Source organism: Oryctolagus cuniculus, chromosome 6 (genome assembly GCF_051225735.1).
Source record: "Oryctolagus cuniculus isolate XC-2025 breed Fujian yellow rabbit chromosome 6, ASM5122573v1, whole genome shotgun sequence".
In the NCBI taxonomy this organism is placed as follows: domain Eukaryota; kingdom Metazoa; phylum Chordata; class Mammalia; order Lagomorpha; family Leporidae; genus Oryctolagus; species Oryctolagus cuniculus.
This window is the reverse complement of record NC_142872.1, coordinates 123975560-123987667: the sequence shown is the minus strand read 5'-3', so window position 1 is coordinate 123987667 and position 12108 is coordinate 123975560. Positions and strand designations below refer to the sequence as shown.

General features: G+C 50.3%; 1 protein-coding gene across 1 annotated transcript in view; it reads right to left on the bottom strand.

Moving 5' to 3' along the window:
* Positions 1–6754, bottom strand: part of LAPTM4B (lysosomal protein transmembrane 4 beta) — a 71987-nt gene extending 65233 nt beyond the window's left edge. Inside the window, exon 1 of the mRNA XM_008255778.5 lies at positions 6271–6754. Within this exon, the coding sequence (XP_008254000.2) occupies positions 6271–6369 (99 nt within the window). The 5' untranslated portion in view covers positions 6370–6754. The remainder of the gene's footprint in view (positions 1–6270) is intronic.
* Positions 6755–12108: the final 5354 nt, after the last annotated feature.

Sequence of the window (12108 nt, the reverse complement as noted above, 5' to 3'; positions counted from 1 at the left end):
ATAGGTCCAGCTCCGGCCATTACAGCCATTTGGCATTTGGGGAGGGAACCAGCAGACTGAAGACCTCTCTCTCTTTCTCTATCCCTGCCTCTGCAACTCCACATTCCAAATTAATAAATAAATCTTTAAAAAAAAAAAAAAAAAGGACAACTAGAAAGGGAAGGATGGCGAGAAGGGGAAAGAGATGTGGCTGCAGCCACTAGGTACAGATGAAGTTCAAGGAGGGAGACCAGTTATCACATTATAACAGCCAAATAAGAGCCTAAATGAAAAAAAATGGTAGCAAGAAAAGGAATAGGAGAGAATAAAGAGATATCCAGAAAGTTCAGCAAAAATTAATAGGATGTTGGGGCCAGCGCTGTGGCACACTGGGTAAAGCTGCTGCCTGTAGCGCCAGCATTCCATATGGGCACCTGTTCCAGTCCCGGCTGCTCCATTTCTGATCCAGCTGTCTGCTATGACCCAGGAAAGCAGTGGAGGATGGCCCAAGTGCTTGGGCCCCTGCACCCGTGTGGGAGACCAGAGGGAGGCACCTGGCTCCTGGCTTCAGATTTGCTCAGTTCCAGCCATTGTGGACAATTGGGGAGTGAACCATTGGATGGAAGATGGATCTCTCTCTCTCTCTTTGCCTCTCTGTAACTCTGCCTTTCAAATAAGTAAATAAATAAATCTTTTTAAAAAATTATGGGACATGGACTTGGAATCAGAGACTATACAGCGTGAGCAAATTTAGGGAGGAAGTTAATGGATTCAGGTTGACAGCACACTCATCCCTCAGTATCTGGGGGACTGGGTCCAAGACTTGGGATGCTCAAGTCTGTCATACAAAATGGCAAGTGTTTGCAGAGAATCTTCCCATACACTTCCAATCACCTCTAGATTACTTGCAATGCCTAATACAATGTAAATACTATGCAAATAGCTGTTACACTGTATTACATAGCAAAACAAATGGTAGCAAAACAAAGTATGCACATATTCATTCCTTTTTGGAATGTTTCCTAGCAGTAGTTGCTTGGAACCACTGATGCAGAGGCCAGGGATTGAGACGGCCAAATGTGCCAAGGACAAGGACTGCTGGGGGCGGGGACCCCAGAGGGCACAGCCCTCAGTGTGCAGCAAGTCTTTCTTTGCTCCTGTGATCTCTCTGGAAACCAGCATAAGTCAGTCTTTATTCCCTCTGAAGATGGATAAGCATCTTACTTTCCCAAAATGGTTGTGGTTATTAAAGTTTATGTAATAATTCAAATTTTGTTAAGCAATTAAACTCCCTTTTTAAATAAACCAATAACAATTCCTAGCTCCCATCATACACAAAAACTGACCTGGGATGGATCACAAATCTAAACATAAAAGTCAAAGCCAAAAAACTAGAAGAGAACCAAAGAGACTCTTTACAACCTTGGGGCAGGGAAAGATTTCTCAGCCCACAGAAAGTGCTGACCGCAATGGGAAAAGGCTGACAAATCAAATTTAATCAAACTTATTAAATTACAAGAATCTCATGAAGTCGAGCAGCCAAGCCACACACTAGGAGAAAATATTCACAAAATACACAGCTAACAAAGAACTGATTCCACGAATCAATATGATTAAAGACAAAACCCAATAAATATGAGCAAGAAATAGCACTTAACAAAAGGAGACGTACGTTTGGTCAATAGACAACATTAAACTCTCCCATATCATCATTCGTGCGGGACAAGCAAAGCCACTACGAACGACCACTACCTGTGCCGACATCTAATAAAATGACTGAACCACCAACACTGGAAAGAATATGGAACAATCAGAACTTCATACACTGCTTGTGGAGGTACAAAATACAGAACTACTTTGGAAAACTGGCTAGCAACAGGTGCTTTTTTTTTTTTTTTTTTTTTTAAGATTTATTTATTGGAGCTGGTGCTGTGGTGTAGCAAGTAAAGCCCCTGCCTGCAGTGCCAACATCCCATATGGACACTGGTTCAAATCCCTGCTGCTCCTCTCCTGATCAGCTCTGTGCTGTGGCCTAGGAAAGCAGTGGAAGATGGCCCAAGTCCTTAGGCCCCTGTACCCACAAGGGAGACATGGAGGAAGCTCCAGGCTCCTGGCTTCGGATCAGCCCAGCTCCAGCTGTTGCAGCCATCTGGGGAGTAAACCACAGATGGAAGACCTTTCTCTCTCTCTCTCTGCCTCTGCCTCTCAAATAAATAAAAAAGTTACAGAAAGAGAGGGGAAGAGACAGATCTTCCATCTGCTCATTCACTCCCCAAATGGCCGCAACAGCAGGGCTGGGCCAAGCCAGAGCTAAGAGCCAGTATCTTCCTTCGGGTCTCCCATGTGGGTGTAGGAGCTCCAGCACTTGGGCCATCTTCTGCTGTTTTTCCAGGCTCATTAACAGAGAATTGGATCAGAAGTGGAGCAGCTGGGACTCAAACTGGCTCCCATATGGGATGCCAGCACTGCAGGCGGTAGCTTAACCCACTGAGCCACAGCATCAGCCCCAGCAAATTCTTAAACCCACACATTGCTCAAGGACTAACAATTCCACCCCTGGGTATTCACACAACAGAAATAAAAACACGTCCACAAGAAGCCTTCTGCACAAATTTCAGAGCATCTGTATTCTAATAGTTCCAAACTGGAAGCAACCCAAATGTCTACCATCAGGCAAATGGATAAACAGATTGTGGTGTCCTCATGGAATAAAATAATACTCAGCAATAAAAAGGAACAAGCTATTGATATGCTCCCAAAACATGAATGAATCTAAAAGAAGCTACGCTATGTGAATGGAGCTGCACACCAACGTGCACACACAGCATCATTCCATTCATACAAAAAGGCAAAAAAGCACCTGATGGACAGCATGGCCATGGGTGATGGAGATTAACAGGGCAGAAGCACAAGGAAATTTCTGGGGTTTGGGAAATGTTCTCTAGGGGTGTGGATAACATAAGCATTTGCAGCTATCAGCTCAGTGAATGGTACATTTAACATTTTGAATTTCACTGTATGAAAATTATGTCGCAATAAAAGGGAAAATAAACAAAAAAATCATCTCTAATATAAAAACCTGAAATCACGTTTATGGCAGGCCTGAAAGAAACAAAAACACAACTTTTAAAGGTTAAAAAAGGAGGGAAACTGAACATATTATATATGAAATGTATTTTTTATAACTTAAAATTTAAAAAAGACCAAACGAACATCTGAGACCACAAACTAACCATGAAACATAAGTAAATCACTAAGTTCTCTTTTCCTTGGTTTTCTCATCTATCCAGCGGAAGTATGAAAATCAATCACAGTGAGAACATGTAAAAATTCAGTTTATGTTGCTGCGTTGTGGTGCAGAGGGTTAAACCACCACCTGCAAGGCCAGCATCCCATATGGACACTGGTTCAAGTACTGGTTGCTCCACTTCTGATCCAGGTTTCTGCTAATGTGCCTGGGAAAGCAGTGGAAGATGGCCCTGCCACCCATATGGGAGACCCAAATGAAGCTCCTGGCTCCTGGCCAGCCCCAGGCCATTGTAGCCATCAGGGGAGTGAACCAGCAGATGGAAGATCTCTCTCTCTCTCTCTCTCTCTCTCTCTCTCCCTTCTCCCTCCCTCTCTCCCTCTGTGTAACTCTGCCTTTCAAATAAACAAATTTTAAAAGAAAAACAAAACTGGGGCTGTCGCTGGGTAAAGCTGCCACCTGCAGTGCCTGCATCCCATATGGGCACTGCTTCCAGTCCTTGGTTCCAGTCCCAGCTGCTCCACTTCCTATCCAGCTCACTGTTGATGGATGTGCCTGGGAAAGCTAGGCAAGGTGGCCCAAGTACGTGGGCCCCTGCACTCACAGAGGAGACCCAGAAGAAGCTCCTGGCTCCTGGCTTCTAATCAACTCAATTGCGGCCATTTGGGGAGTGAACCAGGGATGGAGAAACCTTCTCCCACTCCTTTCCTCTCTCTCTCCCTCCCTCCCTCTCCCCCCCCCCCACCAGGAGTGGAGGACCCCCTATCTCTCTTTCTCACCAACTCTGCCTTTCGAATAAATAAATAAATCATTTTTAATTGAAAACTTAAAAAAGTTAAGATTATGCAAAGCATGTAGTATAGTACTTGGCACACATAATTTTAGTAACTGGCACTGTTAGCAAACAATTGGAAAAAGTACTTAAAAAGATCCCTTGGGATAGTCACTGCTGCTTGGGATGCCCACATGCTATGCTGGAGTGCTGGTCCTAGCTACTCCACATACAACCCAGCTTCCTGCTAATGTGCACGCTAGAAGTCAGGAGGTGATAGCTCAGGTACTTGGGTCCCTGCAGCCCTGGTGGGGAGACCTGGATTGAGTTCTGGGTTCCGGGCTTCAGCCTGGTTTAACCCCAGCTATTGTGGGTGTTTAGAAAGTGAACAAGTGGATGAAAGATCTGTCTACCTTTGAAATAAAAAAAAATGTAAAAAAAAAAAAGAAAAGAAAGCTTTAAATGTTCGTGGATATTGATATTTTATTTTAGATAATGGAAGTTTATTTAAAAGTATAAAGAAACTTTCTATCTAAAAAGAAGATAATAAAAGAAACAAATTGAAAACATAAAAACGAAGTGGAAAAATGGAAGACAGGTTTCCCACATACTGGGTTTACCTAAAGCAGCTTTCCTATTCACATCTCCAGAAAGCCTTCTGATTCTCTTGCAGAAGTGGTTGCAAATTTCCAAATGCTCTGCCCACCAGTAACTACTTCCCACAAAGAGCTGCTCACATAGTAGATGAAGCCTGCTGAGCACTCGCACCAATACTGTCTGCTTGGCTCCCGGCCAGCAACAGGCTCAAGCAGATTTATCTTTCCTGTAGATCATGTAGTACATTTGCCTAATGCAGTGCCCTAGATTTTACAAATTACATTCACTTACTTGCAAGTCTGCAGATCTGAAGGTTTTCAAGGAGGACACAGGGCATTTGTATAAAACAATCTGGCTCCAGCGCGGCAGCGCCGTTCTGAAGCCACCTACTCTCACTGCGCTACGATTTCACATTTCTGTAAAGAATTCCTTGGCTCTCAGCAGAGTCAGGGTTGAGCCAATATGCTGATGTTCAATCTGCACTCACACTGCGCCGCAAGCACCCGCACATACCAAAGATGTGCTGCAAAGCTTTTAAGGCCAAAAATGTCTGTTGTGGGTCCACCATGGGCATTGACTAAAGGAAACTTGAAACTACAAATAGCACAATAAACACGGGGGGGGGGCAGTTTTGCTTAAAGTGGCACAAGGAGTCCACAATTCCACATAATTGATCACTATATATATGTGTGTGTGTGTGTGTGTATGAATATGTATGCATGAATATATAAAAAGACGGAAAACAAAAAGATCAAATACTAAACTCTGGCTCATGACCAAGGAGCTGAGAATGCGTCCTCCCCGAAAAGTTAAACTGTCGTTGTGGGGGACTCCCTGGTCACGCAGTGGTCCTCACTAACTCCACCACGACGTCACAGAACCTAGAATGCAGCGGCTTCGACCCCGGGTGGGTGCAGCCTAGGAGCGCCAACGATCCAGGCGGGGCGGCACAGGGCAGGACGCCACCGAGGCTCCTCAGTCCCCCAACAACCACGGCTTCCCACAGAGAAGACCCTAAAACCTCGAACCTCAGGGGCGGGGTGAGGGAGTGGGGCCACCCGTGGTGTCGGTCAGGAGAAGGAACGGAGATCACCGCTCCCTGGGCGGACCGAGGGAGGGGGGTGTGAAACCCCAGCCGACAGCAAGGGCTGTAAAACAAACCCATTCACAGCGGCCGGCGAGAGCCCCACACCGTTAAACACCCGGCCCCAAGGCGCGCGGAAGGCGGGGACTGCGCGGTCAAGCCCGCAGGGCTGCACGCTGCACCCCAACCCGGCCGTGCCCCGCACCTCGTCCCCGGCTCCCGCACACGTAAACCGGACGAGCCGCAGCAGGAGGGGCAGGAAACACGCGTGCCCCCAGGATCCCAGCTCCCGCCCCCACCGCTCCGGACTCCAGGCCCCTCCGGGCCCCCGGGTGCCTGGGGGCTGCCCCCGCGCACGCTCGCCAGGAGCATTAAGTTTCTAAGAATACAACTTTAGGCGGATGAGCGCCCGCGTCACCCAACCCCGAGGCCGACCCGGGCACGAACTTGGGGGCGTGGAAAGTAAGACGAGGGCTTAGGGCGAGGGCGCGGGCCGGGAACCTGGGGTGGGGGTCCCAGGGTCCCCAGCGCCCACCCGCCCGGCCAGGCCCAGCCCAGCAGGTGTGCGCCGCGGCCGCAGGCTGCGCTCACCAGGTACCAGACGCCGAGCAGGATGGTACCGGTGCGGACATGGCAGCACAGGCAGCAGCTGTTGGAGTAGAACCGCGTCCAGGGCGCGACCATCTTCATTTTTCTGGCTGCGGGCGCAGTGGCGCCGAGTGCGCGCCCAAGTTTGCGAGAGCTTCGACCGCGTAACCCTGGGCCCGCCGCGCCCCTCCGGCCCGCTCCGACGCCGCTCCGGCTCCCGACCCGCGCGCGCTCGCCCGCCTGGCTCCGCGATCCCCTCGAGAGCTCTGAGCGGCTGTCCCCGGCCGGACCCTACGCTCCGAAGGCGGCGGCGGCGGCGGCACGCGCGGGAGGGACGGGGGGCGGGGCGGCGCACGTGACCCGCGGCCGGGCCCGTGACGTCACCGCGGGCTCCGGCCAGCTGCGGCCGCTGCGGGCCCAGAGTAAACAAACCCAGGGTCCCTTCCTCCTGCGCGCGCCCGGGCGGCCGCCCGCGGGGGAGTTCCGGGCCTTCCCCTCCGCCCCCTGGCCATTGGTGCGACTTCGTCACGCGACCCAGATTGTTTCGCAGTGTAGACGGCGGTGCTTCCCCGCCTCCTGCTGCCTCCCTCGGATAATCCCCTGGGTACCCCTCGGTGGGGACCGCGCGAGCCGCGGGAGCGGAAGCTGCGCGCTGGGATTGCAGCCAGCTGCAGCGCTTTGAACCGGCGTCCGGCCCGCTGCTAGCTGTTTATCTCCTTTTCCCAGCCCCGTTGGCGTTCCCAGAAAATAGGATGTGTGTCGAGGTCGTGCTCCCCCTTGCCTCGGCTGGCCTTGTTCCCCATGTCTGTTGCATGGGTCATCATGCCGATGACCGACGTGGCACGGCTCCTGGAGAGAGCCTGAGACGCGCAGGGCTGGGCGGGGGATGTTGGCCTTGAGTGAGGGCCCGGGTCCAAGGTTGGCCCCCTGCCGCTGTGTAAGCCGAGGGTCGCAGGAACCTCCGATAAGGGGCACTGGAGAAGGTTTTATTTCGGATTTGGACAAGTTTCATGGCCCAGGACGAGTTGGTTTCACAAGGCTGCAAAGCTGCCGCCTTGGTTTTAACCGAATTAGGCGCCTTCCCAGAGAAATGCCCTTAATCAGACACGATAAGTCACGGGGCCGCGGGAGTTGGTCAGTTTAGGTTTGTTTTCTCACTACAAAGTTCTGTTTTCTTTCACATTAGAGATGAGTTCCTCCCCCACCCCGTCTTCCATTTAATATTTAATTATGCCTACAGTTGCTTGTCGCCAGATAGGGGCACCTGTTAGTGTGCAGTGGACATGTCAGAATGAAGAATATTGCCTTACAATTTCAAGCTACAAGCAAGTTCCCGGAGCTACCGCCCCGTTTTCCTTCCCCACCAGCGTTTCAGATTCATTAGCCACATGCCATGCATTCAAGGGAATTTTTCTGTCTCAGGGGAACTCACTATTCAGGATCTGCCAAATTGCTCTGAATGACAAGCATAAGGGAAACGAAACCTAGCTGCGGCGAGAGGTGGAGAGAAATCGTATGTGTGCAGATGAAGTTCACTGAAAAGATGTTGCTGTCGGTGTCCTTGGAGTCCTGTTGATCCAGAGGGAGGAGGGTGCCAGGATCAGCCTGCAGGGCTTCCTCACAGCTGGGGCCTGCTATTGGCAATAAAGGCATTGGCAGGCAGTCAGTGATGTCCTGACTGCTCCACTTCTGGATCCAGCTCCCTGCTAAGGGCCTGGGAAAGCAGCAGCAGATGGCCCAAGTGCTTGGGCCCCTGCACCCACGTGGGACACCCGGATGAAGCTCCTGGCTCCTGATTCACCTTGCCCCAGCCCTGGCCGTTGTGGCCATTTGGAGAGTGAACTAGCAGATGGAAGATCACTCTCTCTGTAACTTTGACTTTCAAATAAATAAAGATAAATCTTTAAAGAAAATAAATAAAGTCATTGGGAAAAGTCACCTTGTTTTCAGACCTAGGAGCCTGAGCTGGGGGTGGGGGGCACACTTGCTCCCCCTCTTCTAGCACAGGATTGTGCCTGAGTGAATGCTGACAGAGGAGCACCACACGCTGATAAATCTTGGAGAACTTTACTGCCAGCAGCAGAGAGTGGGCTCATGCCCCAAAAAACTCTCGGCCCTGAAACACAAAACAACAGGATTTATAAAGGCAAAAAACACAAAAACAGGAAGGGGAATATGCGGTTACTGGGGTCAAGCTGACCTAAAGTACATGCGAAACTAATATCAATTAGAATCTGAACAATACCAGTTATAATCTTAACAATTTCAATTATAATCTTGACATCAATCCAGATATTGGACTAAATCATATGTGGGCCATAGACAAATTGCAATCTTATTAACCCAGGTGTAGCCTATCTGTTTTTAAGCTTGAGCAATCATGCGAGGGGTTTCTATGCCTTGCCAAGTGTGATGCAGGTTGCCAAGTGTGATGTAGGAGACTGCTGTTGTCTGAGTGTTAAAGATCAGCGTTTCAGACCAGAATCTCACGGTGGGGGCATGCTTTCTCAAGATGGAGTCGCAGGTGCTCCAAAAGGGAGTCCCTACTGTCAAAGTGTTACTTCAAAAGGATGCAGCCTCTATGCCATGGTCAGGTTGGCCTGCAGCTCACTCCTACTGCTCCCCCACTCATCACTCTTTCCATGGTACCTTCTTTTCCCAGTGTAGACACTTCTCACCTCTAGCTCTTTTAAGACTTAAAACCTCTTTGGCGCCCAGGCCCTTTCCCATGTGTGTGTGTGTTTAAACATTTATATATTTATCTGAAAGGCAGAATTATAGAGGCAGAGAGAGAGAGAGGGAGATCTTCCATCCGCTGGTTCACTCCCCAATTGGCCACCATGGCCAGAGCTGGGCCAATCTGAAGCCGGGAGCCAAGAACTGGGTCTCCCATGCAGGTGCAGGGGTCCAAGGACTTAGACCATCTCTCACTGCCTTTCCAGGCTATAGCAGAGAGCTGAATCAGAAGTGGATCAGCTGGGATGCTAACCAGCACCCACATGGATGCCAGCGCCTCAGGTGGCGGCTTTACCCACTATGCCACAGCGCCAGCCCCCTTTTCCTTGTCTTAATTTCCAATTTTTTCCCCTTCACCCACACCTCACAAGTTCTGGTGTTTTCCAGCAAGTTGGGTGAAATTCTTTCCATGATGCAAAGCCACTCTGTTTCTTTCCTCCCTCACATTCCTTCTTTCCTATGACTAAGTGTGTTTCAATATATCTGTGAAAGAGGCACATGGCCCCGTGTTAACTTTGGATGCCTCTCTGTGTGAGCCATAAGGCTACAACGGTGAGTTGGTAACAGCCCGCCCCTGCTCTCCAAGTTGCTTCGTCTTGTCTGGAGGCAATAATGCACTATGATGTTAGTCTGAATGTGTGTTGAACATGTCAAAAACAAGCCATGAGGGGGAAAGCAGAGAGGGGTTGGTTGCATTAATACTGTGAGGAGTTAGCATTTCCAGGGCCTGCCTTGTGAAAGGGGATTAGACCAGGAAAGGTGCAGAGAGAGACACTTGCTCCAAGAATGAGAGCATCCTTGAGCTAGGGAAGGTCTGGGCCTTTGATGTGGGCAAGGAGAGATTGCAGGGCCCCTCCAAATGCTGAGAAGTTCAGAGCGCAAGTTTTCCAGGAAAGAAAAATGGAAGGCCGTGTCTTCCCTAGACGTGTTGGAAAAGAAGATCACGTGCCTACGCGCAGGGTGCAGCCAAATGCCCTCTGCAACGAGGAATGTACTGCTCATTCCCAGATGAGACAAAAGAGCTGGAGAGGCCCCCCAGACAATCTCCTGGTAAGCCACCGACCCATTCTTTCCTTCACCCATCACCCAGTGGATAAGAACTTACTGGGCTGGCGCTGAGGCTCACTTGGCTAATCCTCCGCCTGCGGCGCCGGCACCCCGGGTTCTAGTCCCGGTTGGAGGACAGGATTCTGTCCCGGTTGCTCCTCTTCCATTCCAGCTCTCTGCTGTGGAGGATGGCCCAAGTGCTTGGGCCCTGCACCTACATGGGAGACCAGGAGGAAGCACCTGGCTCCTGCCTTCGGATCGGCACAGCTCTGGCCATAGCGCGCCGTCTGTAGCGGCCATTTAGGGGAGTGAACCAATGGAAAGGAAGACCTTTCTCTCTGTCTCTCTCTCACTGTCTAACTCTGCCTGTCAAAAAAAAAAAAAAAAAAAAAAGAAAGAAAGAAAGAAAGAAAAAAGAAAAAAAAAAAACCCTTCCTGAGCAACTTCTTGGAGCTCAGCGTGAAGACCGAGAAACAGACAATAGCATAGCAGTAAGCTAAGAGCCTGGATATGTTCAGTGCAGGTACAGTGACAGCCTGTGTCTCCGCCCTGGGAAAATCGGGTAGGGCTTCCCAGAGGTAGTGACATCTAAGTGCAGGCTTGCAGGTTAAGTCGGAGTTGGCTAGGGAAAGTGAGACAGAAGTTCACCCCAGGGCACGATGGAAGCAGGAAGCAGCAGGCAGGCCTCCAAGTTCAGAACCTGCAAGTTGTATGAATATTTTCAGGGGAGGGGGCCAAAGTTGAGCGAAAGGAAGGTAAGGCAGTTTTCGGGGTGTCGGGATGGGTGAGGGGTAAGAGAAGATGAGAAGCTTTTCATGCCAAGCCATACCAAGACATTAGGAATCTGTTTCCTGAAGAAAACAGGCAAGTGCAGAACAACTCAAGGTTGCGTAACAAACGTCACAGGCAGGACCAGCTATGTCATTTGTGGGGACCAGTGCAAAATACACCAGTGGAGCCTCTTGCTTAAAGCTATGAAGATGGGGGCTGGCTCTGTGGCATGGCGGGTAAAGCTGCTACCTGCAATGCCAGCATCCCATATGGGCACCGGTTCGGGTCCTAGTTGCTCCGCTTCCAATCCAGCTCCCTGCTAATGTGCCTGGGAAAGCAGCAGAGGATGGCCCAAGTGCTTGGGTCCCTGCACCCATGTGGGAGACCCGGAAGAAGCCTCTGACTTCTGCCTTACCCAGCCCTGACTATCATGACCATCTGGGAAGTGAACTAGCAGATGGAAGATCTGTCTCTCCCTGTCTCTCTGTAACTCATTTAAATAAATAAATAAATCTTTAGGGAAGGGGCCAATGCTGTGGTGTAGCAGGTAAAGCCTCTGCCTGCAGTGCCGGCATCCCGGGCATCCCACATAGGCACCAGTTTGAGTCCTGACTGCTCCACTTCCAACCCAGCTCTCTGCTATGGCCTGGGAAAACAGTAGAAGATGGCCCAAGTCCTTGGGCCCCTGCTCCCACATGGGAGACCTGGAGGAAGCTCCTGGCTCCTGCCTTGGGATCGGCACAGCTCCAACTGGCACTTGTGGACAGTTGGGGAGTGAACCAACAGATGGAAGACCTCTCTCTCTCTCTCTCTGCCTCTCCTTCTCTCTGTGTGTAACTCTGACTTTCAAATAAATAAATAAATAAATCTTTTTACAAAATAAATATTTAGGGAGAAAAAAACTATGAAGACAGCAGCAACAGAATATTAAACCAAGGGCAGGGCACCCACTCCTGCCTAGGCCACCCACCCATGGAGCTGGCCCTAAAGATGGGCCTCCTATCTCTGTTAGAAATTCAACACAAAATGAAACAAAACCCGCTGGGAGAGCTGCCTGGCTGTCTGTCAGATATGGAGTGGCGGCTTCCTGGAGGCTGTGATAGATGCTGGTGCTACAGGAGTGTGTGCCCGGTGACTCATCCAGGAGTCTGCCAGTGGTCTCGGGAGTCAGGCCTATGAAGGTCAGCCTGGCTCCGTCCCTGAATGGCAGCCAAGGGCAAGTCAAACCCCCTGATGGATGCGAGCTCAGAGACCCGCAGAATTAATCACACATTCATTACAGCTCGC